Below are 27029 nucleotides of genomic sequence, written 5' to 3' on the forward strand. Positions count from 1 at the left end.
TCTCAATTTTCAATATATTTTAAAAGATTGTAATGGGGAAGAGGAGCAGATTTCTCCATCATGGACCAATGGATGAACGTTACATGGAGGTCAATTTTAGGTATTGGTTCAATATAAGAAAGAACTGCCTAATAATGAGAGGTATCCTAAAATGGAACAGGTGTGAGTTCTCTATCACTGAAGGTCAGAGACTGGAGGACCAATGGATAGCTGTTGAGATTCATGCATTATCAAGAGCTGAGGGTGGGAGGGCAGTAGATCAAATACACACTATGATTTCTTTCAACTTCAGGGTTCTAGGGATTAAATAATGAGGCTTATAACAATTATTTTCTCTGTTTGAAGTGTTGGTTATGAGATCTGTACTTTTTACTTTTTGAGAGGCATTATGGTTCAGTGGGTAGGGAATGAGGCTTAAGAGTCAGAAGAACTGTGTTCAAATTCTATTTTGCACATTTACCAGCTGTGTGATACTGGGCAAATTATTTAACATCTCTGTGCTTCATTTTCGTCCTGTATAAAATGAGGGGTTTGGATTCAGTGGCCTCTGAGGTACCTTTGAACTCTAAATCTATCATTCTTTTTAAAAAATATCCAGTAATACTCAGACATACATTTTAAAATTCTCAGCTAGTAATGACAAACTAATATAATTTCTCATTATTAGCAAGCTTGGTATAACAATGATGGAACATTCTGGATATTCATGCTGTATTTAAATGGGTAATTAGAACTGAGAGGAACTAGTAATTAAACTTTAAAAAAAGACACCTCAGCTAATTTAGCTTCCCTTTATTGGACAGATCCACTATCAGGGCATTCATAAATTCATCAAAATAATTTCATCTTTCATTTCATCTACTGAATGCTTAATGATATAAAATCTTTCTGAATTTGACACGATATTAAGGAAGCCTCATGATGCTACATAGTACCAATCCCTTCTGAAAGCACACACAGAGGAAGGCCCATTGGACAACCAGCCTTCCTTACCAGGCCCTTGCCTTCTATTGGGCATCTTCAAGAAACTCTTTGTTTTAAGGGGGCTTCAGAATCTAGGGGTGACTTATGAAAACCAGAATGGACCAAGCGAGAAAAACCACTGGAAACATTGCCAGAGCAGCCCTAATATAAATAGAGGCTATGGGGGTAGCTGAATGGCAAACTGGATAGAGCACTGAACTTGTTCTAAGGAATATGTTAGTTGAAATCCTGCTTTAGATATTTCTTAGCTATGTGACCTCTCTCAACCTCAGTTCACCCGTATGTAAAATGTGGCTAATGACACCTACCTCATAGGGTTGTGATGATGATCCAATGAGATAACATGTGCCAATCTTAGCCAGCCTTAAAGTGCTATATAAATACAAGTGATGATTACTTCCAGAACTTATCTTTTTTCTTTCTCACCTCTACTATCCCTCCCCCAGGAGGGATAAGTGCCTTCCTGGGCATCGTGATGATGGCAAAGCCATGTAGACCTTGGGCAGCAAGTGTCTATCTAATTCAATCCCCCAAGAGTACAGATGAGAACGAGGTCCATTAAGGAGGAAGTGATTTATTCAGAAGTAAGCACCTAGTTCAAGACCCTAATTTAAAAGGAAAGAAAACTAGGTTCTAAAAAGATTCAGTGATTTGCCCAGCATCACCCAGGAAAGTGACGACGATGATGATGGTAACTCACATTAGCATTAAATTTGCACATTCTTTACAGTCAGGATTTGAACCCAAGTCCTCTTAACAACAAATCAATACTTTTTCCAAAACTTGAAGAAAATGCCTTCTGAATGGATTCTTTGTTTAATAATGAAACCTTTTTTCACAGGTTCAGTTATAAAGATAAGGTAATATTTTTTTAAAGGATCCCAATGTGAATTGGGAGAAGAAACTGTTCAATTGCACCCCAAACCTCTTAATCTATCCGTTGCCTAGTAATCATCATGTAGGAAGTCACTGTGTTGACCAACACAGACCAACCTGCTTCAGAGCTCCCTACCATCTAAGTCAGCGGGCATGTGTAACAGGCTTTTTTGAAGGAACGACAAGAAATGTCCTCTGCTCCTCAGACACTCAATCATTTCAGGGGTGTGGAGGAGACTTGCTCTGAAGGTCTTTAAGTGGGCAATCTGTCAACTTACCTGTTGACCTTCATCATCTCTAAAAGTATTTTCATCGTCAAATACAATTTCTCTGCCTTTAAGTGGGAATCTCATGATGGGTTTGTCACTGGGCTTTTCAGCTCTTAAGTAAATCAATACTAGAGATGTAAGAAATCAAAGTAGTGGGAAGCAAAGGGCAAGGGCAGGGGTGATGGGTTCAAATAATAGGAGCTCAGACTTACGGAGCATTTTTAAAGTTTGCAGAACACTTACAACAACCCTAAAAGATAGATAATATAAGTATTATTCTGCCCAGTTTACAGATGAGAGAGTCAGACAAGTGGGGCAACCTGTCTATAGTCACACAGTATTTGTGGGGGCCTCGTCACCTTCCTCTAACTCAGGTACTTTCCTATTATGCCATATTACTAAGCCCAGGAAGATGGAAACCTCTAGAAGAATAAATAGATTAAATACTCCCTGAGGAGAGCCAATATGGTAGAGTAACAACATGGACTTTCTCGAGAGCTGCTCCCAAGTCCAGCCAAACTTCCAAGTCCAGCAAAGTCCAGCCAAAGTGAAGCAAAACTCCAGCCCAAGACAGCCTGGAAGATCACCAGGAACTGTCTATCACCCATGCAGAGAGCACAGCGCACTCCAGCTGAGGCTGCTCTGGAGCAGGCCTTGGGGAGACTGAATCTCTCACACCTGTGGTGGTTTCCAGACATCATGACCCCAAAATGCTGAGGATAAATTAGAAGGTCAGAGGGAAAAGCCTGTGGGACCAGTGCAGGAGAGTGGAGTAGTCTGGCCCTAGTCACAGAGCAGCTGAGGGAGAAGGGGCGGAGGAACCCGCAGCAGCCAGAGCAGCAACAGGGGCAGCTGCAGCCATTATTTCTGGAGCCTTAGGACCACAGATTGGGGGGAATTGAGCGGCTGACAGTACACCTCCCACCCCCACTGGAAGCAGAAAACTACCTTGACAAAGAGCTCAGAAGTTAAGTAAATGGCTAGGGAAATGAGCAAAAACCAGAAAAAAAATCAAACTATAGAATCTTACTTTGGTGACAAAAAAGACCAAAACATGCAAACAGAAGAAAACAAAGTCAAAGCTCCTCCATCCAAAGCCTCCAAGAAAAATATGAACTGGTCTCAGGTCATGGAAGAGCTCAAAAAGGATTTTGAAAATCAAGTAAGAGAAGTAGAGCAAAAATTGGGAAGAGAAATGAGAGTGATGCAAGAAAATGATGAAAAACGAGTCACCTGCTTGCTAAAGGAGACCCCAAAATGCTGAAGAAAATAACACTTTAAAAAACTGACTAACCCAAATGGCAAAAGAGATCCAAAAAGTCGATGAGAAGAAGAGTGCCCTGAAAAGCAGAACTGGACAGATGGAAAAGGAGGCCCACAAACTCACTGAAGAAAAGAATTTCTTAAAAATTAGAATGGAGGGCAGAGCCAAGATGGTGGAGTATAAGGGCAGACTTATAAAAGCTCTCCCCCAGAGCCCATAAAATACCTGTAAAAAATGACTCTAAACAAATTCTAGTATAGTAGAAGCTACAAAATGACAGAGTGAAAGAGATTTCTGGCCTAAGACAGCCTGAAAGGCTGACAGGAAAGGTCTATCACACCAGGCTCAGAGTGGAGCCCAGCTCAGCTTTGGTTGAGAGGTGCAACAGGGACAAGATCAGAGAAAGCCTCAGGGGGCAGAATCCCAGGCAGCACCTGCCATTCCCAGATTACTCAATCCACAAACGCCAAAGACAGCTTCAAAGATCAATGAGAAAGCTCTTTCACCTGGGTGAAAAGGGAATTCAGTCTTGCCCTGCTGGCAGCAGCCACTGCAGCAGCAGCATCCATTTTTGGAGCCCTCTTCCTAAAGGCCCTGGGGGAATGGAGCTGCTGATCTGGATCTCAATCCTGAGTGGCAACCCTGGCGTGAGGAGGAGTGCTTGTGTAGTGGAGCTGAAGGTGGTTGTGGAGAGGGAATTCTACTCACAGATCCTGAGCAGAAAAAAAGTTGATGGTTGCTCCCAGACCAGTATGCAGGCCAGGAGAGGAGTAAACTCCTCTCCCTTGATTGTGCCATCTTGGAGGATTTGAGAACTTACAGCTCCCTACAGTATATTGACAAAGGACTCAAAAGTCAAGTAACTGGTTGGGAAAATGCCCAAAAAAAGGGAAAAATAATAAGACTATAGGAGGTTACTTTCTTGGTGAACAGGTATTTTCTTCCATTCTTTCAGATGAGGAAGAACAATGCATACCATTAGAGGAAGACATAAAAGTCAACGTTTCTACATCCAAAACCTCCAAATAAACATGCAATGGTCTCAGGCCATGGAAGAGCTCAAAAAGGATTTTGAAAATCAAGTTAGAGAGGTGGAGGAAAAATTGGGAAGAGAAATGAGAACTATGCAAGAAAATCATGAAAAGGGAGTCAACAGCTTGCTAAAGGAGACCCAAAAAAATGCTGAAGAAAATAACACCCTTAAAAATAGACTAACTCAAATGGCAAAAGAGGTCCAAAAAGTCACTGAAGAGAAGAATGGTTTAAAAAGCAGAATTAGCCAAATGGAAAAGGATGTTCAAAAGCTCACTGAAGAAAATAGTTCTTTAAAAATTAGTATGGAGCACATAGAGGCTAATGACTTTATGAGAAACCAAGAAATTACAAAACAAAACCAAAAGAATGAAAAAATAGAACACAATGTGAAATACCTCACTGGAAAAACAACTGATGTGGAAAATAGATAAAGGAGAAGCAATTTAAAAATTATGGGACTACCTAAAAGTCACAATAAAAAAAAGAGCCTAGATATCATTTTTCATGAAATTATCAAAGAAAACTGCCCTGATATTCTAGAACCAGAGGGTGAAAGAATCCACCAGTCACCTCCTGAAAGAGATTCGAAAAGAAAAATTCCTAGGAATATTGTAGCCAAATTTCAGAGTTCCCAGGTTAAGGAGAAAATATTGTAAGCAGCCAGAAAGAAACAATTTGAGTACTGTGAAAATATAATCAGGATAACACAAGATCAGCAGCTTCTACACTAAGGGATTGAAGAGCTTGGAATATGATATTCCAGAAGTCAAAGGAGCTAGGATTAAAACCAAGAATCACCTACCCAGCAAAACTGAGTATAATACTTCAGGGGAAAAATGGTTATTCAATGAAACAGAGGACTTTCAAGCATTCTTGATGAGAAGACCAGAGCTGAATAGATAATTTGACTTTCAAACACAAGAATCAAGAGAAGCATGAAAAGGTAAACAGGAAAGAGAAATCATAAGAGACTTACTAAAGTTGAACTATTTACATTCCTACATGGAAAGATATTATTTGCAACCCTTAAGACTTTTCTCAGTATTTGAGTAGTTGGAGAGATTATATACATATAGACAGAGGGCAAAGGATGACTTAAATAGGAAGGGATGATAATATAAAAAAATACAACTAAGGAGTGAGACAGGAATATGTTGGAAGGAGAAAGGGGGAAATGAAATGGTTCAAATTATCTCTCATAAAAGAGGCAAGAAAAAGCTTTTTCAGTGGAGGGGAAAAGGGAGGAGGTGAGAGGGAGAAAGTGAAAGTTACTCTCATCACATTTGGCTTAAGGAGGGAATAACATACACACTCAATTTGGTATGAAAATCTATCTTACACTACAGGAAAGTAGGGGAGAAGGGGATAAATGGGGGGGAATGATAGAAGGGAGGGCAAATGGGAGGAAGGAGTAATTAGAAGTAAACACTTTTGGGGGGACGAGGTCAAAAGAGAGAATAGAATAAATGGGGGGCAGGGTAGGATGGAAGGAAATATAGTTAATCTTTCACAACATGACTTTTATGGAAGTCTTTTGCATAACTACACATGTATAACCTATATTGAATTGCTTGCCTTCTCAGTGGGGATGGGTGGGGAGGGAGGAAGGGAGAGAAGTTGGAACTCAAAGTTTTAAAAATCAATGTTAAAAATTGTTTTTACATGCAACTGGGAAATAAGAAGTACAGGTAATGGGTATAGAATTCTATCTTGCCCTACAAGAAAATAGAGGAGATGGGGATAAGAGAAGGGACAGGTGTGATCAAAGGGAGGGCAGATAGGGGGAATGGGTAATCAGAATTCATGGTGTCTTGAGGTGGGGGGAGGGGAGAGATGGGGAGAAATTTTGAAACTCAAAATCTTGTGGAAATGAATGTTGAAAACTAAAAATAAATAAATAAATTTTAAAAAATAAATACTCCCTGAGAAATTATTCATCCTTTGTTTCCAAAGAGAACCAATGATATCAGAGGGTGATGTTTTGACTTGCTTGTGAATTGGATTTCAGTGAGGCAGAGACTTGCAAAGTCATCAACCTCACTCTCTCTCTTCCAGAGTCATCAAAGTTCAGTGGTAATGGCCCAGGAGACAGTGGATGACTTTGGCATCTTTGATACCTAACCAAGCTCTAAACTTTCCATGCATCTGTAGTCACCCTCATGACCACTGGAACAAATTGTTCTAGGAGGTCTTCACATGCTTGGGGTAGATATTCATTTAATTCACCAAAGGGTTTGAGGCTTCTCAGTTACCCTCAACATAGTTTAGCCCATCTGCTGAGATGGTTTTACTGGGGCGTGGCCGCTGTACATGCAACAGCTTCTTAGAGCCATAGGTGAGAGTTGAGTGAAAAGTGGCCACCAAAGGTGGATAAGTATCCCTGAGAAGGACTTGGCAAGCCCTCACATCAGAAGTGCTAGTTCTCCCTGAACACCCCATACACCCTTCTCTGAGGAGTAGCTCAAGTACAAACCAGGATAATGCCTACCCTATTAGGAAATAATTAATTATTTAACCTTATGGGATCTCTGTGATAGTCCTGCTTGGTAACCATGATGAACTCATTTAGTTAATACCTACTACTAAGCCTTCTACAAGTGCTTTACACATAGTAGGCTTTCAATAAATATTTGTCAATTAAACATATGATGCCTGGTAGACTAGAAAACTAAGTCACAAGCTTAATAACTCTCACTAGGATACCAAAATAGTCTGTATTCTTCTCCTACATGTCAAGGGACAGAATAGTAGTCCTTAGAGGGTGGGTGAAGTAGAGTGCCAGGGAAGGAATCACTTTCCTTCCCTATATATGGCATTTGGAGGCTAAAAAGAGCCTTAGAAGAGGTGGTGGCCTAATATATATGTGAGAAGGAGTCAGTTTATGTTCCCTTTGGGGATTGTGTAGAATGTTTTCAATTGATTTTCTCATGGAGTCTTTGCTTGGCTATTATGGAAGACCCCTAACAAGCCCTGAGTTGAGAGTAAGGTGGAAAGAGAATTTTCTTTCTATGCCATAGAGAGACTGGCTCAGGTACTGGGTTGTGTGCCTTTGGAAAGCTTATGACTGAGGGTCAAAACTCACTAGTTTAAAAGATCTTCTGCAAATCCAGGTTGTCCTCTCCACATTGAGGTAAGAAAGAAGGTTTCCCTTTGCTCTCTGCTCAGCACTCAGATGTGATGTCCAACTGAAGGAGAAATCAGGTTTGATGGCCTGGGTCATTCAAATCCTTCCCTGCTGAGATCTATGAGGGCATTATGGGATAATCTAGCTCACACAAACATTCCAGAACATAGCTAATTCTCATTTTCAAAATTCATCACTACTAAGGATCCTAGATTCGCGACTTTACAGTTTGTTTTAGGAATTGAAAATCTCCAAATGAATATTTATAATCTGCAAATATACAATCTGTAAAAACATCTGCAAACTCTCTGGGTTTATTTATTTAAAATATGTGTATGAGCCCCTGGGGCAGAGACTGCTTTGTGCTTTGATCTATTCAGTATCTTGGACACTTTCCTTGTTTAATGGAAATACATGATATTAACTTCAGTGGAAGATAATCCAGTAGAAAACAAACAGCATGACTTTGAAAAAATTTTAAAAAGCAAGACCATTTCTACTTTTTAAATCCTTTACATTTCCATTACAAGCTTTTGTAAGAAGATGTTCATCACCTCTTTCCCTAGACAAATGGATCAAAGAGTTTGGTATTTAAAAAAATCCTGGAGAAATGATTAGCACCTCATTAATATACATCAGGCCCCTCAACTTATGCATTCACTGATTCAAGAAAACTGCAAATTCCTCCTTCTTTAAACTTGCAAATTGGATGCAGTGTCAACAGACCTAGTCTCCCTCCTAGCACAAGAAACATGTAAACTGCTAAATTTTTATCATTCAGACAGTTGGAAGGAGTCTGAATGTCTTGTCTAGTGTGGTACAGAGGAAGAAATGCAGAGCCACAGTGGGCTATTATGATCTGTCCAAGATCACCATGGAAATTACTGTCAGACCTTGGACTTGAACCCAGGCATGTGACTACTCCACATCCAGTGACTTGTCTATGGTTTGCCTTGTTGATAAGAGGAACACCTACCTTTCAGGGTTGTGATAAGAGCAAATGAGATGGTATTTATAAAGTGGTTGGCACAACATCCAGTGTGCATGTATATGTGTGTGTGTGTGTGTGTGTGTGTAATATATACATCTATATGTAATATAAATGTGTAATAAATATATAATAAACATATATTTATGCATATGTATTCAGCGTATATATGTTTGTATCCATATAATGTTTTCTTCCCCTTCTCCTACTACAACTTACTGCTGACAAAATCATAGATTCAGAGTGGAAATAGGCAGAAGATATTATCTAGTCTAACTTTCTCACCTTACAAATAAGGAAACTGAGGTCCCAAGAAGGAAGTGACCCAAGGCCACAAAGGCAACAGTCCTCTCCATTGCACTCCCTTTCCCTTGTTCAACTTTTGTCTGCTCAGTACTTGTTATCATACTACCTTGCCCTAACCCAGGGGAGGAGGGGAATCAACCATCTACCCACCTACTCTCCCTCCTTTGAACTTTGTATCTTTGTGACAGTGCTTTTCAAAAAGTGGAGTTATCGTTGATTTATCTCAGTATATTGTATTTGTCCATAGCTGTTTGCATGTAGTGCCCTTACTAAACTATGAGCTTTTTGAGAGTAAAGGTTGTTTTGCCTTTCACCGACTCCTTAGTGCTTAGCACTCTAGTGGGCACTGAATTAATGCTTGCTGACTTGTCTTATTGACTAAGAATTTTTGTGCATGTGTCTCACCTTTCCTTCTAGACAGTAAGGTCCTTGAGGGCAGGGACTGCCCTGTACATCTCCATGTTCTCCCAGCACAGTACTTTCTAACTGTTAGAATTATCACTCAAGTGATATTTCTGGAATCAACCATATGGACACACACAACCAAGGAACTACTTAGAGCCGAGGGTGCCACCTTATTTTCCCATTTCATCTTCCCACCAAATTCCATCAAAGAAATTAAGTCAATAACAGGCTAGTGACAAACTGAACACTCGTTTTCTTCAGGAAATGTGAGATTTAGCAATTCTCATGGAAAAAAAATCCCCATTTCCAAACACTTCATTAGTTTATGTTGGGGACAGTGGGAAGTAAACAAGCTGCTCTTGCCAGTAAAAAGAATGAACATGAACATGTAAGGACTTTTGTTCATTAAAAAAAAAGATCACAGGCTAGAAATGTGCTTGGTTCACAGAAGGGGAGTAGCTCTGGGCTCACTGGTAGCCCAACTATTGTATTTTTCAGTTAGAGAAACCGAGGGGTCAAGCCCATACTTCCCAGTGGGTTCTGTTGTACTTTTTCATTCTAAACCTGGATTATGTGTAATTTTGGTGGGAGGAGACTGCCTGCAAAAGAGGAATGGGAGTTTCTGCAGTCTTGAGAACTGAGTCAGCCTATAAGAATGGTACCCCTTTGGGGGTATCTTGGTGCAATCCCATGGGACCTGCAGTTACCACTACAGTGGCACATTCTGGATCCTTAATCCATATCTGTCTGGCAAATGTACCCAAAGAGATCTGAAAAAATACCTGTAGTCTCTGCCTTTACTGCTTTATAGGGTAGCTTTTCACTCCCTACCCCTGCCTACATTCATAAAAAAATTCCTCTCCATAAAAAGCCCCTAGAATAGCTGGAGGGCTTGATTGTTTTCTCCTGTTAGCATGGTGAGGAAGGTCATACATCTTAACCATGGGGGAAAAGATGGAAAAAGGAATAGTGTGCCAGGAAAGTTAACTGGCATTCCAGGTCCCTCACAAGAGGCTTGTATTCAGCTAGCATATGGGAGAAGAGAACGGTGACATAAGCAAGCAATACTCATGTTTGTTCAGGTGTGTGATCATAACACAGGAACAGAGAATGCACTAGCAAGAGCTAGTGAGAATAAAGAAAAAGACTCTGGAGAATGGTAATATGGCTACAGAAGTTTGGGGATACCAAATTTCTCTCCTCTGTGCTCATCCTTCTAGAAAAGAGGCTGTTCTCAATATTTTTTGGTCTTAGGACCCCTTTACGCTTTTAAAAATTATTGAGGATCCCTGAAAAGTATTTACCTATATTAAACATATTAGAAATAAGATATCATTATTATCATGAAAATAGTGTTGATGTCAGGGACCCCTGTGGGTTCCCAGGCCACACCTGGGGAACTACTAGTCTAGAGATCAGCCATTCTCAGAAGGTGTCCAATCAATCAACAAATATGAAGTACCTGCTGTGTGCCAGGCACTATGTTAGGCACTAGGGGTACAAAGACGAAGGTGAAACCATCTCTGCCCTCCAGAAGCTTAGATGTATATATTACCTAGGTACAGATAAGATACATACAGAGCAAATAATCTAACGTGATTTGGGAGGGGGCAGTGTAAGGGAGGTAGGAGAAGTGAAGTACTAGCAGCTGGGGAAATCAGGAAAAGCTTCATTCAGAATATGCCACTGGAGATGAGTCCTGACCAGGAGGGCATGTCCTCCATGTGTCCCTAAGGGAAGCTCATGAGTCTGTCATCAAGCTGCCCATGTGCCCGTGTCAGAATTCTGGCACATATCCCAACACTGGGAGTTGCTTTGTGATAACCTTGTGCCTCTGGGGGAGCAGTAGCTGGGTACCGGATCCCATCAGAATGTACTCAGAATGCTCATCTACTCTCATCCTCATCTCTCCTACCTAAAATCTCTCTTTATACTTGGAAGACTCATTCCAAATACTAGCTCCATCTTACTTACTTACTTACTCTCATTTCCACCAAACAAGATAAACTCTCTTCCTCCTTTGGACCCTTCCTGCAACAAGCAGCACTTTGGTCTACCTTGTATTATGACTATTCTTGTGTTTACCTTAGTCTCTGTCCTCAAGGACTTAACATTCTAGTAGAAGAAATACGTCTTCTCTTTCTGTTCCTTTTAGTACTTAGGACAGTGCTTGCTCATGGTAATAAGTAAATACTTCATAACTGATCAAAGGATTCCTAGCTGGAGGAATCTTTAAGTATCTAGTCCAACTTTTACATTTTGCTGGTGGGGAAACCAGAGCCAGAAGAAGTGAATGACTTGCCTAAGGTAATAATAGATAATTTTTTAAAGGGCCTGTATTTGAACCCAGGGGTTCTGGTTCCAAATCCGTCCTCAGAAAGTAACCAATCAATCAAATCAACATGCAACTTTTAAAAATGAATATTATGTGCCAGACACTGTGTTAGGCTGTAGGGACACAAAGAAAGACAGAGAGGATGTTCAGAGATGAGAGATGGCCTGTCTTATTCATCGAACAGTCAAGAGGCCAGTATCACTGGATTAAAGAGTACATAATGGGGAATAGGGTGTAAGAAGACTGGAAAGGTAAAGCGATCTAGGTTATGCAAGACTCTGAATGCCAAACAGAGCATTCTGTATTTGATCCTAGAGGCAACTGTGAGCCACTGAACATTTAGACTAATTGTCTTCATTTGCACAGCTCCATTTCAAATGTGATAACCAGACAAATATTCATTTGGAGCACTATCACTTGGCCAGGACACACTAAAATATCCCTTTTCAGGTATGACCCCCCTCCCCATCTCCCTGCCTCTATTTTTTTTTATATACTTCACCAGACCTTGGGGCACAGTTCTAATTTGTACAATTTGTTCATCACAGTCAATCCAATTTCCTGATACACCCTGATAAACATCCAAACATTATTGTACCAGGAGACCTGGCATTCTGATTCTTTGGCATTGGTGTTCGACAGAGTCCCAGCCACTTTAGAATCACAGGATGGCGGAATATAGAGTCTGAAGGAACCAATTGGTTCAATTTCCCATTTTACAGATGAGGAAACTGAAGCCCCAAAAGCTGGGGCAACTTGCCTGAGTTCACACAGGCATTAAGTAGTACAACCAACCATCAAAGGTCCTCTGATTCCATGTTCAGCACTCATTCCACTGTACCAAAATGTCTCTTCTCATACAATAGGGAAAATGGTTGTGGTCCCTAATGAATACCCAGCTCTTTCCCAGGAATAAAGGAAGGGGGCATAATAATTCATGTAGCAAAGAGAGTTGAGGCACAGTGAAATCCGGGGAATGGATGCTTCCCTTGTCTGTATCTATCATCAGCACTTTCTTCCTGGCTATGACTTCAGAACATCCTCCCATCAGGATAGGGACTGGACCTCGGATTTCATGAATATAGGGAGCTCCCAGATATGGACACTCTAGCAATGGAGGTTGGCACCTTCTCTCTGACCTCGAGTTATAGTTACCCAGGGCACTGAGGAGGTAAGTAATTTGTGGTATGTATTGGAGAGGGGAGTTAAAATTCAGGTGCTCCTGGGTGGGAGTCTAGCCCTCTATTAAGTCATGGTGCCACTCCCCAGGACAGAAGAATAATGTAAAAATGCGACCTTGAGCATATAGAACCAGAGGGATTCCCAATTCCTTTTGCATTCAATTCAACTCAGTGAAAGTTGTAAGGCATGTTATGGAGGGGACTCTTCCAAATTCTGGGTTTCTATGAATCTATCAACTTCTTTAGCTCTTCCTACAAGGAACATTTTTTAAATTATGCCAATTTTCTAGATGAGGTCTGGTGAATTCATTCTTCATTCATCAAAGTAAATAATTTCTTATTATGTGTAATACATGGTGCTAGCCATAGATGATACCAACCCCTGGGGGGGCAGAAGTAGTTTGAAATTATGCAAATTAAAAAGAAGTTAAAGAAAGGTTTCCAGGAGGTCACTGCATAATATTTTTTTATAAAGGGGGCAAAAGGCCAAATAAGTTTGGGAACCTCCAGCTGTCTAGCAACTATACAAAGATAATTACTCCATAATCATTGCCCTCAAGGCGTTATTAGTCCAGTAGGGGGAGAAGCAGATTCAGGAATATAATGAGCTATGAAATCAGCTAAGTGAGGTATGTTTCTATCTGGAAGATCAGGAAAGGCTTCAGAGAGGAGGTAACGATGGAGCTGGTCCTTCACATGTCCACAAGATGTCAACCAGAAGAGCTGAGGCAGGAGGAAGGCGTTATAGACACAGAGAATGACTAAACAAAGGGAGAAGGGAATAAGCATTTATGTAGCACCTACTGTGTGCTAAGTGCTTAATAAATAGTATCTCATTTGATTCTCAAAGACAGTCTTGTGAGGTAAGTGCTGTTACTATTCCCTTTTTACAGTTAAGAAAACTGAGGCAATGAGGTTAAGTAGTTTTCCTCGGGGTCTTACAGCTAGCAGGTAGTAGGTAGGAAATGGGACACTATAGGACAAGTTTGGAGGAAACTGAGTAATCCAGTTTGGCTGAAAAATTAGAATAATAAATAAGGTTGAAAAATTAGTTTAGAACCAGGCTGGGGGCAAGGAGAGGAGTTTAAAATGTCAGGCTAAGGAATTAATGGCAAGGTCCCTGAATTTCATTATAACCAAGTATCTAACCTGGTCCAGGAGATAAGCAAGAAGTATTTCTTGGCAATAGCAGCCTTCATCAGCGAAGTGGCCTAGCAAGCTGAAGAAATCGATGAGAACCAGGGTTAGGTTACTAAAAAATGTGGTCATGTAATATGGATGTATATTCAACTGCTATGTAGTTATAGCTACATCTGTTTTAGGGTATGTTCCCTATCTTAGGTGGCTGAGACTAGGATAGCACCTGCTGGTCATAAATCTATGTTTCTCAGGAATATGAAGAAAAAAAAGAAATCAACCTTGCCCTCGGAAAGTTTAAATTCTACTGGCTTATAAAGAATGGACTAGATAGTGAAGACAGTTGAGGGTTTCTATTATGGCTACTGTAATAGTTGAGATGGGTGGTCTTGGATAATGACAGGTGACATGGGGAGTAGGGGAACATATGAAAGGGAATGTATGCAGTAGGCATGGTAGAGGTGAAATTGACAGGAATTATTGACACTTAAGATGAGAAGTAAAGGTGAGAAGAGCCAAAGATTGTCCCAGAGTTTTGAAGTGGAGAGATAAACTGAATGTTGACACCAAAATCTTATCCAAGTTCTCCAGCATAATGGACATTCATATGGACTAGACCACACATTTTGTTTTCCTCTTGGTGACAACTTTTGTACAAATTTACGTGGGATTTATTTTTTAGATGGAGGAGGTAGGGTCTAGATCTCTGAAGTAAGTCAGTATCAAGAACTCTCATTGTGGCAATTCTCTCCACCAATGTAGATCAACAACTGTAACTTAGTCTTAACAGAGTTTCTTGGAGCATTGAGAAGTATAAGACATTTGGTAATTAAATGTGAATGAGTGGACAAATAAATTTATGCTTGCTGCAATATCCCCATTGTATCCCAACATTTCCTTTTGAGCTTGAGAAGTTAAATATAAGATATTTGGTAACTAAATGTGAATGAATGAATGAATGGACAAATAAATCTATGCCTGCTACAACATCCTCATTGTTTCCCAACATTTACTTTTGAACTTGAGAAGTTATATACATAAAGTATTTAGTAATTAAATGTGAATGAGTGAATGAATGGACAAATAAATCTATGCTTGCTGCAATATCCAAATTGTTTCCCAACTTTTCCTTTTGACCTCAACTAAATGTGACTAAATGTGAATGAATGAACGTATGAACAAATAAATCGAGGCTTGCTGGAATAACCACATTATTTCCTTCTGACCCGTAGGATTTGATCTACCCAAGAGTATTCCTAAAACAACCATCATGATAGCAACCATAGTTCCAATGGGGAAATCATATGTCTTGGATATAGTGCCAGAAAGTTCAGCAAACAGAGAGAGTAAATGAATCAAGTTCATATTCTCTGTATGCCATGTAAATTCATATTTGCTGTTCAGTAGAGGCCATCACCCTTTCTCCTCTCCAGTGACATTGGCTTCATTGCTGTTCCTTGCATATCCACTCCATCTCCTGACTCTGGGCACTTTAAATAGCTATCCCTCATACCCGACCCTTCTCATCACTACCTCCTGGATTCCCTGGCTTCCTTCTTCAAGTGCCAGGTAAAATCCGACCTTCACTGAGAAGTCTTTCTTATTCCCTTAACTTTCCTTCTGTTTATTATCCCCCACTTATCCTAAATGTACCTTGTATATACACAGCAGTTTGGATGCTCTTTTGCATGTCTCTCCCATATGACTGTGAGCTCCTTGGAACTTAAAATGGTTTAGTCATTTTCAGTCTTATCTGACTCTTTGCCACCCCATTTAAGTTTTTCTTGGCAAAGACACTAGAATGGTTTGCCATTTCCTTGAAAGCAGGGACTGTCTTTTGTCCTTTTTTTGTCCCTAACACTTAGCACAGTGGCTAACACTTAGTAGATGCTAATTGACTGAATAACTGCAAGGGTCAGAAGGAAGAGTAAACTGGCTTTCACATGGATGCAAAATGCATAACACTAAGTATGCATGAACTAAGTATGCATAACACTAAGTATGCATGCATGCAAGTCCTTCCTATGTGAATTCTTATGCCCTCTTCCTTTATTCCTGGGAAAAAAGTCAGGCATTTATTGAGGCCACAGTCATTTCCCCCATTATACAAGAAAAACCAAGCTAACCTTCCAAACAGTACCTGCTAGGGAATTTTAAAAAATGAAGCTCGAATTTATATTCATTGCATGCGATTGTGTGAGTGTGTGTGTGTATGTATGTGTGTGTGTGTGTCTGTGTGTGTCTGTGTGTGTCTGTGTGTATTCAGCAGCAGCATCCTCCTACAAGTCTTACTGATGCCATACAAGTTGAATGAAATGTGTACACTCAAACGTAAGAGGGAACATGACAGAGACAGTTGTTGACTGACCTGCTGTTGGGTTAGCAGGCTGCCTGGTGTAGGATACATTAAATGTTGGTTCTTCAACTAGCGGTGGAGGGTACATCCTCCTGCGAATGAAGAAGCCAGCTCCACAGCAAAAGAGAACGCCCATCATCAGAAGAAACCTGAAGGAAGAGGAAGACAAAAATGCAAGTTGGCATGGATTATGGGTTGGAGATCAGAGTGGAGGGGGGACAGTAGTGCAGGAAAGGTGGGACCTAGGATGCTCCTAAAAGTTAAGATTACAGCTCCTCAAAAAGTATCTGTGCTCCGCTGCTGAATCCCCTTGAGACACACTCATCGTCAATATAAACTACCAGAAAGACTACCTTTGAAGAAGAGGGGAATAGGGGATTCAGAAGAATCCTGGCAGACCCATCACATTTTACCCTCAAAGGTAGGACAGAAGAAAACGTGTAGGGCAATGTTCAGGTTCTGAGGTATTCTTGATCCTTAGGATCTAGGGCAGGGGTTGCTAGGCAACATTATGTGATGAGTTCTGTTCTCTGCCCATTCATTTTGCCTCTGGGCCAGCCTAATCAGAAAGTGTCAACGTGAGCACAAACTTAAAACAGCAAGAGAATAGGAGAGAATTTAAAGGAATGACCAGGACCAAATTCCCTCATCTTCCCCTTTGACCTTCAGTCCTAAGATTAAAAAAAAAAACCCTAGTATTGATATCTTTTGCCTTCACATCATCTTCAACACTAAATAAATCCCCGCCCCTCCCTTATTCCAAGAGCCATCCCCTGTAACTTTTAAAAGAATGAGGGAGATTTAAAAAACTAGTTCCATAAAACTAACCAAGACATCAAATGAGTCAGTCAGAAAGGCCAAAGATCTTAAACAATCAAAATATGAGAAAACGCTTGTCACGTCATGTTTGGGTACACTATTCTCCAAAACAAATCAATCTTGTTGCCTACTCAACTGTGCATTCTTCTGTTGTAAAGGTCAATCAATATAACTGCCTGCATTTCTCTCTATGTCTTGCCTCACTTCTTAAGGGGACAGAGCCTTTGTTGAGAAATAGTGATTGTGATTGATGATCTGAAATTATACATATGTGTATATTTAAACATATTGATATTTAGTATTTATTTCTAAAAACTCAAACATTGGGTGGAGGGATGGTAGATCTAGGGCCAACAAGCCATAGTTCAACCGGCTCATTTTATGGATGAGTAAACTGAGGCATAAAGAGGAAAAGTAACTTGCCTAGGGTCATATGGGTAATAAATGTCTGAAATAGTTGAAATCATGTTTTCCTGATGCCTATCTCCTAGTCATCAGGAAAAAGTGGGGAAAACACATAGCAAGTCATCTCCCAACATGGAGAGAATTGGATCAGTGCACCATAGTATGATGGAAAAAGCACAAGACTGAAAGTGAAAGCACTATATTCCTGACTACCATTTCCTACCTATATAACCACAAGTGAGTTACTGGGAGGCCCTCTGTGTCTCAGTTTCTTCATATGAAAAATGAGGACTTAGAAATTTTTTACTCCTTTCCTCATTGAGTTATTTGTAAATATCAAAGTACACATTCTTATCCCTGGTTTTTGCTTTTCCAAGTAGACAGCAATGATGATTGGACCTCAAGGTCTGATGTGAATTATTCCCTAGAGCCAGATATAGCATACTCCCCAAACCATTACATCAGTGGGTTACTTTGTGATATTAGGTCCCCATGATTGGCCCCTATTATATTTTAGAGCAATTATCTACCCTAAAGAAGATAAAGAAGTGAAAGAAAACAGCAGCAAGTAAAGGAAAAAAAACCCTTTGCAAAAAAGTTCTGATGAGGCCAAATGCAAATCATGAAACCTCAGTAGGGCTTTTCATTACAAATCTGTCAGCCCTGATCAAGAAATAGAGCAGTCACAGACCACAGATGGATCTGAGGCATGCTGGAGGACGGCCTTCAAGAAACTCAACTAAAAACTGATATGTTGGTTCTCTCTTTGTCTGACCCACCCTCTCCTATGCACTCCTGTAACACAAATACCAAGGACAAGATGCTGGGATCCCAGAGTGGAACTGCTATTCCTTTAAAGCCTTACCCCTCCAGATAGACTCAGTGATAATCGTATGGGATATACTGGGCTAGTTACAGAAGAATTTAATACCTGAGCAAAGGTTAGAGTTGCCAGTGATTTCTACTCAGGTGACAGCATGGGAGTTATAGTTACTCTTGAAGACAGAAGACCTGAGATCAATTTCAAGTTCTGACACTTACTAATCATGTGATTATGGGCAAGTGTTCTGAGTCTGAGTTTTTTCTTCTATAAAATGGGGCTAATGATGTCTGTACTACCTCTTCACAGGGTTGTTGGGAGGAAACTTGCTTTTTATATTGTAATGTATTATTATAGATATATGAACTACATAATCATATTGGAATAACAGATTTAGGGCTGGTAGAATTCGTTTGACCAAACTCCTTCATTTCCCTCCCATTCATTTATTGATATTCCTGTTCAACATTTGTGGGGCTAAGTCATCCCAACTGGAAACTGTAATGACGAAAGGGAGGCAGGGGTAGAAGGGACCTTGGATTTATAGTTGGGAGGGCCTGGGTTCAAATCTCAGCTCTATTACTTCCCACGCAAGTTCCTTTACCTCTATAATCCCTCGTTTCCTCGTAATAAAGAAGGTTGGTCTAAATGGCTTCTAAGTTTCCTTCCAACTCTGAAACTTATCATCCTATGGTCCCCAGTTATGATTTTTCCTTGACATAAGCCTCAACTTTTTCATTCAGTTTCTCTTCTCTTAGATGACATCTTCCCAGCCCCCAATAGGTGAAACAAGACATTGTCATATCCATCAGAATTACTAAAGAAATTCATACCAGAGCTCACTGTCAGTTTCTTCAAATGAAATTTTTTTTAAAGTACACAGCTGGCTGGAGACAGGGCCAGCTAGCAACTACCAAGAGAAAGTTATGGGCTGAGATGCTTGTCATTAGATATGGTCGCTCATTCTTGAAGGTGAGAGTCCTGAGCAGAATGTATTTTTAAAAAAATAAGTTGATGAAGGGAAGGAGCATGTGACGATGAAAAATGGGAGGGAAGAAAGAGATAAGGGAAATTTGAGAGAAGGGCAGAGGGAGTTTAATAAGAAGTTATAGTTCTTTGAAGTGCTGAGTTATGGGTTTGATTGTTTATGAGATATTCCTTTTCATTGTTAGTTCTGTCTTGGAGACCTTCCCAGAATTCAGAGAAGCAAATGTGCCTTTTCTATCAATCTATTGTACTCTGCAAACCAGAATACAGGGGAGACCAGCCCTTTGTTTCCTTTCCAATAAATGGGTATACTTCCATAAGATGTGAGCTGCATTTTCTAATCAAGGGTGGTACTCTTCCCTCTTGCTTTCAAAAGCTGTTTTGGATCAAGGACAGATGACCTTCTTAAAGTGAAAGCAGAGAATTTCCTGGAGAGTTAAAATGGCTGAGGGAAACCCTCTTGCCTAGTAGCTGAAGTCAGAAGGGAGCTGTTGTGGCCGCTGCATTGGGCCAGCAATGGGGTTGCAGCCCAATTCAAGGCAAGGCCTGCATATGTCTAGTACGTGTAATTAGTGTGTAAGTGTAGTTATCTACAATGATGGGGCTGAGCTTTAGACCAGAGGGACAACGTGTCTCAGGAGTAAGAGGAGTCAGGTGATACTTTCATGACTGAGGCACAGCACAGTTGTGGCAGTCTGAGATTTCTAGGGGAGTGTCTAGGAGTCAGAAAAGGGTTTTATTAAGCTCTTATTATGTGCCAAGTCCTGTGCTAGGTACTAGGGATGAAAACACAAAGCAAAAATTGTCACTGCCTTCAAGAAGGTTACAGATGGCCACCCACTGGAAAGTTTCACCAAGGCAAAGGAAATACAGGGTAGTAGAGAGAAAAATACAATCCAAGGTCAATGGCAGAGTTGATTTGATCATGGTTCATGAAACCACAGAGGGATGGGGAGAAATTTCATGTATGCCTGGGGAGGCCAAAGAGGATGGAATGCACTTTTCGGTACCAGGATTTTCCTACAATAGTGTTCTGGGAAGTCACCTATCAGGAGAGTGGGAGACCCAGGATGGAAGTTTCTCTAGCGGTTCTTCTCTGATATGGGCTACAAGGTGGTTGATGACATAGTTATGGAAGACTTTAAAGTAACATCGATAATCCATCAATTTTCATTATTCTTCTTCAAGCTCTGCTGGACATCTTCACCTACAGGAAGGGAAATCTGTCCCATACTTTATTTATATCTTTATTATATCTGATTTGTCTATTGCCATATTTGGAGGTTGCTTGTGGTCCTGACCCAGTAGATCCAACACCAAGAGAAAAAAAGTGAGTGATTAGATGCTATGGGCTCTGATGCTCATCCCTCCTCAACATCCCCTGCCTCTGAAGCTCCTCCCTCCCTTTGATTCAAGACGGTAGGGGGTGGATACTGGCATCAGTGGACACTGCTCATCGAGTCTTTGTATACTTGATTAATACTTATAAGGCCTTTCCTATCCCTCTACAGCATATATGAGTTAAATGTTGGTATGGCCAAGTACAAAAGACACCAAGTTTTAAATCAGAGGACCTATTTTTGAATTCCAACTCTGTTAGTTACGGCTGTGGGAGACCTTGAGCAAGGCACAACCTCCAGCTTCAAATCCTATGATCTGTCCAATAATCATGGCATAAAACCAGAATATTGATCTTTTTTAAGGAAAATATTCCCTATAAGAATCCTGACATAAAACCAAAATGTTGATGTTTCAGGAAAGAAAAAATCCCTTATAAGATTCTTACAGGGCAGCTCTAAATTCTAATACAAATATCCCAAACTTGGGGTAATTGAACCCACTACACTTTACAGTAACATCTCTGCACAACCTGGCCAGCTTCTTTACAAGGGGCCCCCATTATCTGGTTCCCCTGTTACTGTCATATCAACCAACATGGTCAACAGGTCAAACGGCAGCCAAATATCTCCTTCAGGTTTTGTTATTCTCTTGTGGAATCAGGGATCAGTCAGGAAAACTGGCTTAGGTGTGTTGTAACAGAAAAACCATTAACTCAGGAGTCAGAGGACCTGAGTTCAAATCCTGTCTTTGATGTCTATTAACTTGAGACAAGCCACAACCTAAGTTTCCTCATCTGTAAAATGAAGGGTTGGATTAGATAGTCTCTGAAGTTCCTTCTAGTAATCTGCTCTACAAACCTAAGTCAAAGGGACAGCTGTGGTTAAAAAATCATTTTGTCCACCCACCTCATTTTACAGATAAATTAACTGAGGCAGAGAGAGGTTAAGTGACTTGCCCAAGGTCACACAGTGGGCAAAGTTGAAATTTGAGCCCAGGTCGCCTGAGTCCAGACCCACTTCTCTTTCTACTCAACCACACTCCTTACACTCCTTCCTTCGGCCATATTTCTGGTCCCTTGAAAGCAGACACAGTCTGTTGTTGGGATCACATCCCCATTTTACAGGCATACAGCCCTCTCTAGGCTGCAGTGCCAGCTCCTCACCACAGGACTCTTGCTACAATGCCCCTGTCCTAGGCATCTTTCTCTCCATCCCCTCTCCAACCTGATTTTCAGTTCCTTCCTCTGTATTGTCTTTCCCCATTAGACTATAAGCTCCTTGAAGGCAGGGGCTGTCTTTCTGCTTCTATCTGTATCCTCAACACTTTAGCATAATGCCTGGCACACAGTAAATGCTTAATAAGTGTTTGTTGTTTGACTGACTGATTGTCCTGAGCATGCAAACTTGGGTTTTGAGAGGTAAATCCACTTTTCCATAGTCACAGAGCTAGGGTTACAGTGTCTCTGTGCATTAAGGTCCCTTCCAGTGGCAATACTGTCTAATTCTTTGGCACTGTAATCCCCTGTGAAGGTTTAAGTATGTTATCACCACCTAGGTTATTTGTATTTGGCTGGAACAAAGTGCCCTAAACCAAAGAAACAAATCTCCAATTGGGATATGTCAGGCAGGAGAGGGCTATGACAGAAGAAATGAGAGCCTGAAATTGCCCCCATTCTATGTGGGAAGCTGGCCTCCTATCACCTCAACATCTATGAGGGAGACCACCTTAGGAGACCATAATTAGCACATTTAGCCAAGGTAGCAGTTCAGGGTAAGGGCAATTTCTAAAATGATTTTGCCTCAAACAGATTTATTTCTGACCCATATAGAGGAAAGAGAATCTACTGATGGTAGAAGAGATTAGAGAACCAAAAGCACTAAAATGAAAGGAAAAATCTGAATAACTAAATGAGGGGAGAGGCTATAGTCTTAATTTTCTGGAGCTTCCCTTGATCACCCAGACTGGGGGGAGGCTATGTGAAGGGGAAATTCTGTGCAAATTGAAGTGGTTGCTGTTTAAGTCTCTTGGGACAGAAGCTCTCATGCTCCATGAGGCTTATCTCTAGTGATGGTGTAGCCCAGTCCTTAACTACAATAGCAGATTACAGACAGAAAAGTAACAGGAAGAGACATGGGATGGAACCTAGATAACTTTTATTCCTTGGGCTTTCATGATGCCATTCTCTCCTGCTTCTCCTCCTATCTATATGAATGCTCCTTCTTCATCTCTTTCACTGGCTCATTCACTTGGCATTTCTGCCAAGACTTGTGTGTTTTTTGTCTTTCTAGCCCAGCACTTAGCACGGTAACTGTCACATAGTGGGTCCTTAATATGGCCTGACTATCCATTCCCTTCCTTGGGAATCTCACCCCCTTCAGTGATCAGTCTATGCAAATGACTCTCAAACTGTAGACTCTGCCTCAAATTCCTCCAAGTGATCCAAGTACACAATCTCAGAGTCATCTTTGACTCCTTCCTTTTCTCTCTAATATTACCAATTAGTTGCCAAATTCTGTTGAAGCTTATGCATCAGTATGGCAGCCCCTTGAGGACAAAGGTTCTTCCTTTCTAAGCATCCTCAGTACTTAGCATTGAACCCAGCACATAGTAAATACAAAATAAAGATTTGTTGATTGATCCTACACATCCATTTCCTTCCTTATTATATAGCTATCCCTAGTTTAAGCTCATGTCATCCCTTGCCTGCATTATTGTTAACAGTCCACTTAACTTGTCTTAGTGTATCCAGTATAGCTGCCAAACAAAGTGTTGTAATGTTCAGATCTTACCATCTTGCTCCCCTACTTAAAAACATCAGAGGGTCCTCATTGCCTGTAGTAGAAGCTCGACATTTGACACAATCCACAATTCAGTTCCAATCTCCCTTTATTATTCCCAGTATATTTTGGCAAAGTGGACTACTATTTCCCAATCACATCCTCCTGTCTCCTCATGTCATGTTACCTCAATCCATCCTTTGTCCCAGTGTTTCAGCTCCCATCCTGGGGCCCTGAGCCCATAACTGGTAAGAATTCTCCATCTCTAGGTTGACCCAAACCCTTATGCTGTTCTCTGGGCATCTTTATGCCATGTTGCCTCACAAATACCCTTTCCCCAGTCTTGCCTCCTACCACTCTTGGAAAAGTAATCATCCCAGTACTACCAACTTAGGAGATGGTTTGTCAATCAACTGCCCTATGGTTTCATTAGCCATCCTGGAGACTTTCTAGATGAAAACACTGTTCTATAGCCATCACGGTGTTCCCTTATTAGACTCCAACCTCCTTGAGATTAGGGCCTGTCTTGCCTTTAAAACTCTCAAGCTCTTCATAGAGGCTAATAATGTAGTAAGTATTTCATAAACTGCTTTTTCACTCGTGTAAAGCTATCCATTTATTATGGCTGGAATGCAGTATCCCCACCTCCTCTTGTCTCCACCTACTGAAATCCTTCTCTTACTTCAAGGTTCAAGTGTGAACTCTTCCATGAAGTCTTCCCTTTTTATATCTCCTTTTTTCCTCCCCTCATCCCACTTCCTGCTGACAGTCATTTTTGCCCTCAAACTTTCCTGGAGCATTTTGTCTAGATATTTCTTTGACTATTATTTGATTCTATCTCATATAATTTTTACTTGTGTGCCCATCCCCTACTACTGTAAAACTCCATGAAGGTAGAGATACTGCTGCTTTTAATTTTTTATCTCCAGTGCCTAGCACAATGTCTCTGTAGGTACTTAACAGATGTTTTCTGTATAAGAGGAAGTTTCTTTTATTTCCCCCTTTCTCAGATATGCCCAAGTATCTCTGGCGTACGGGAAAACAACCACCACCACCACCACCAAAAATCCATTATTTTGTCTGCTATGACTCACAGAATCAAACAAATTCCACCCATAGTCATGATTCTTGGATCCTGAAAATGCCTAATTGCAAATCAAGCTCTGTTTCTTAATTGGACATCCCATAAGGATGCTTCATCCTGCCTCAAAATTATAATTGTATCCTCTTCCCCTCAAAGTGTGCCACCATAGGCTCCTAAGTGAGTCCTGTAATGGTGGCACAGCAATACAGATAGGGAATTACCAGCACCACTGTCCTAAAGATAACATCAAGCAAAGAGGTGACAGACTCGGGACACAGAATGAGACACACATTTTGAACATGGCTGATGTGGGAATTAGTTTTACTTGACTATGCATATGCTATGAATATCTTGCCACATGACATTTTTTTTTCAATTTTTTTTGGTGGGGAAGTAGGAGGGAGAGAAAATAAATGCTTACTTCTGATAACATAAAAAATAAAATACAAAAGCTTCATAGGCAAAATACGTAAGATTAAGGACATTGTAAACTGTTGGAAAGTACTAGAGTGCAGGCATTCAGCCTTTCTCATTTCGGTATCTGCATCCATGCTTAGCACAGTCTTATACATAATAGGCATTCAATAAATATTTGTTACATTGAATTAATTCAGTGTAAAAAGATTTCCAGGTGACCTGCAACTCAAGATGATGAAAATTAGTATGTATCTTAATTTGCTGAATACTAATTTCTCTAGCCACTTAGGCTATTCAGCAGTAGCTCTACTTCAGAAATTGGTCAAGAGGAAAATATGAAGCCGTTTCCCATTTTCAGGCACTTCAGGAGTTAGGACTGTCTCCCTCAACAGCATGTGTCCTAGTTTTAGAAAGCTGGGTAGCTGTGGGTTCTAATAGACTGTGTCAATGGACATTGGGCGTTGGCAGGTTCTATCAAGCTAGGAAGGCTTTGGGTGAGGGTTTGGGAATTGATTACATTTGGAGTCCAAAGCCCAACCAGTTTTGTTTAGACCATGAAAGCTCCTTACCAACAAGTTAGGTGATCATTCTTTTTTTAAGGTCATAGCAACTCATCAAGACTGTCTGCTAAGAGTCACGAGTGGGAAACAGTGTCCATACCTTTGAAATCTGAGTACTGAATTGATTTAATGAGAAGAACTGAAGGACACGGGAATAGGATCAAGTTTCCAGCATGGTTCTTTGGGTACCAAAGGCCATGCATGATTGATCACGATGTCAACACTAAAGTAGCCATTTGAAAATTTTATTGTCAATAACACAAAACCCAGGGGCAAGGTGGTGAGTTTAATGGTAGCAAGAGAGATGGGACTCTGCCTTCATCCACACTTGGCCATCACTCATATTCAGAAGCAGTGGTTGGATTCTGAGGATTATAAATTTAGGACCAACAGAGACCTTAAGGGTCATCTACTTGAAGTCCTTCATTTTACAGATGAAAAGACTGAGGTTCAAAGAATTTAAATGGCTTGTTCAGGATCTCTTCAGTAGTATCAGAGGTAAAATTTGAACTCAGGCCTTCTGGACTCCAACCTCGATTCCTGATCCATAACCATGTTGCCTCTCTAACGAGTGACAGGCAAACACCCCCAAAGTAGAAAGAGTGGCAACCTACCAAAAATACCAGAGCCTCTGTATGGACAGAGCCCGTACACAGCATCTTGACCCACAGCAATCTTCATAGGAGCGGCATCTGCAGAGGAGAAGGACAAAAGAAACAATTGAGAGTCGGTCATTATTTCAAACAAAAAGCAGCAGCTATTTGAGAATTGGCATTGAGGTGGGGAACAAAGGAAAAGGGCATTCCTATGTCTATTTGCCTTTAAATGAAACTGATTAAATAAAAAAACAGCACTGAATGTGACCTATGTGGCTAACACTGTCTCTGATGTAATTAGATCCTCTGACAATAACGGGGGTTGAATATGTCATCACAGACTCGGAGACCAAACCATAAGCTGTTGCCATGGTCACATGGGGCACAGCTGGTTTCCTGCCTGGCAAGCAGGAAGATTGCTAGGGAACCTGAAACCTGCTGGCTTCTGCTCTCACCTCTGCTTCTCTCTCTGTCTCTGTCTCTGTCTCTCTCTCTGTCTCTGTCTCTCTCTCTATCTCTGTCTCTCTCTCTCTCTGTCTTTGTCTCTCTGTCTCTGTCTCTCTGTCTCTGTCTCTGTCTCTCTGTCACATACACACACACACACACACACACACACACACACACACACACAAACACGCCTTCAGTGGTGCTGGATTCACCAACAGCTGTAAATAAACACCTTTAGAATCCTCTTTGGGAATAGAATATTCCAGTCTGTATAGGGTATTGAGATGGGCCTTCATCACATGCTGGTGGCTTTCAATACAGCTGGGCTGAACTGTTCTCAAAGGGAGGTATGCTTGTTTGGAGGCTACAAGCTGACTACAAATGGAAGCCACCAGTGATGGAGGGCAGGGGAGCTAATAGCAAAAAGAAAAGATCTAAGTCTCTGGGGACAGCCAACTCTGCCCCATAAATGTTGGTGGGTTCTACTTTCAGACACCCCTCTCCTAAAAAACCTTT

General features: G+C 40.8%; 1 protein-coding gene across 2 annotated transcripts in view; it reads right to left on the minus strand.

Moving 5' to 3' along the window:
* The window catches only part of VOPP1 (VOPP1 WW domain binding protein), a 190851-nt gene that overhangs the window by 14638 nt on the left and 149184 nt on the right, over positions 1 to 27029 (minus strand). For both annotated transcript variants that reach the window (XM_072598200.1, XM_072598199.1), the window contains 2 exons: positions 26085 to 26162; positions 16273 to 16409 (listed from right to left, as the gene is read on the minus strand). In XM_072598200.1, the coding sequence (XP_072454301.1) occupies positions 16273 to 16409; positions 26085 to 26162 (215 nt within the window). The remainder of the gene's footprint in view (positions 1 to 16272; positions 16410 to 26084; positions 26163 to 27029) is intronic.

The sequence above is a fragment of the Notamacropus eugenii genome, chromosome 3 (assembly GCF_028372415.1).
Source record: "Notamacropus eugenii isolate mMacEug1 chromosome 3, mMacEug1.pri_v2, whole genome shotgun sequence".
NCBI classification, from domain to species: Eukaryota; Metazoa; Chordata; class Mammalia; order Diprotodontia; family Macropodidae; genus Notamacropus; species Notamacropus eugenii.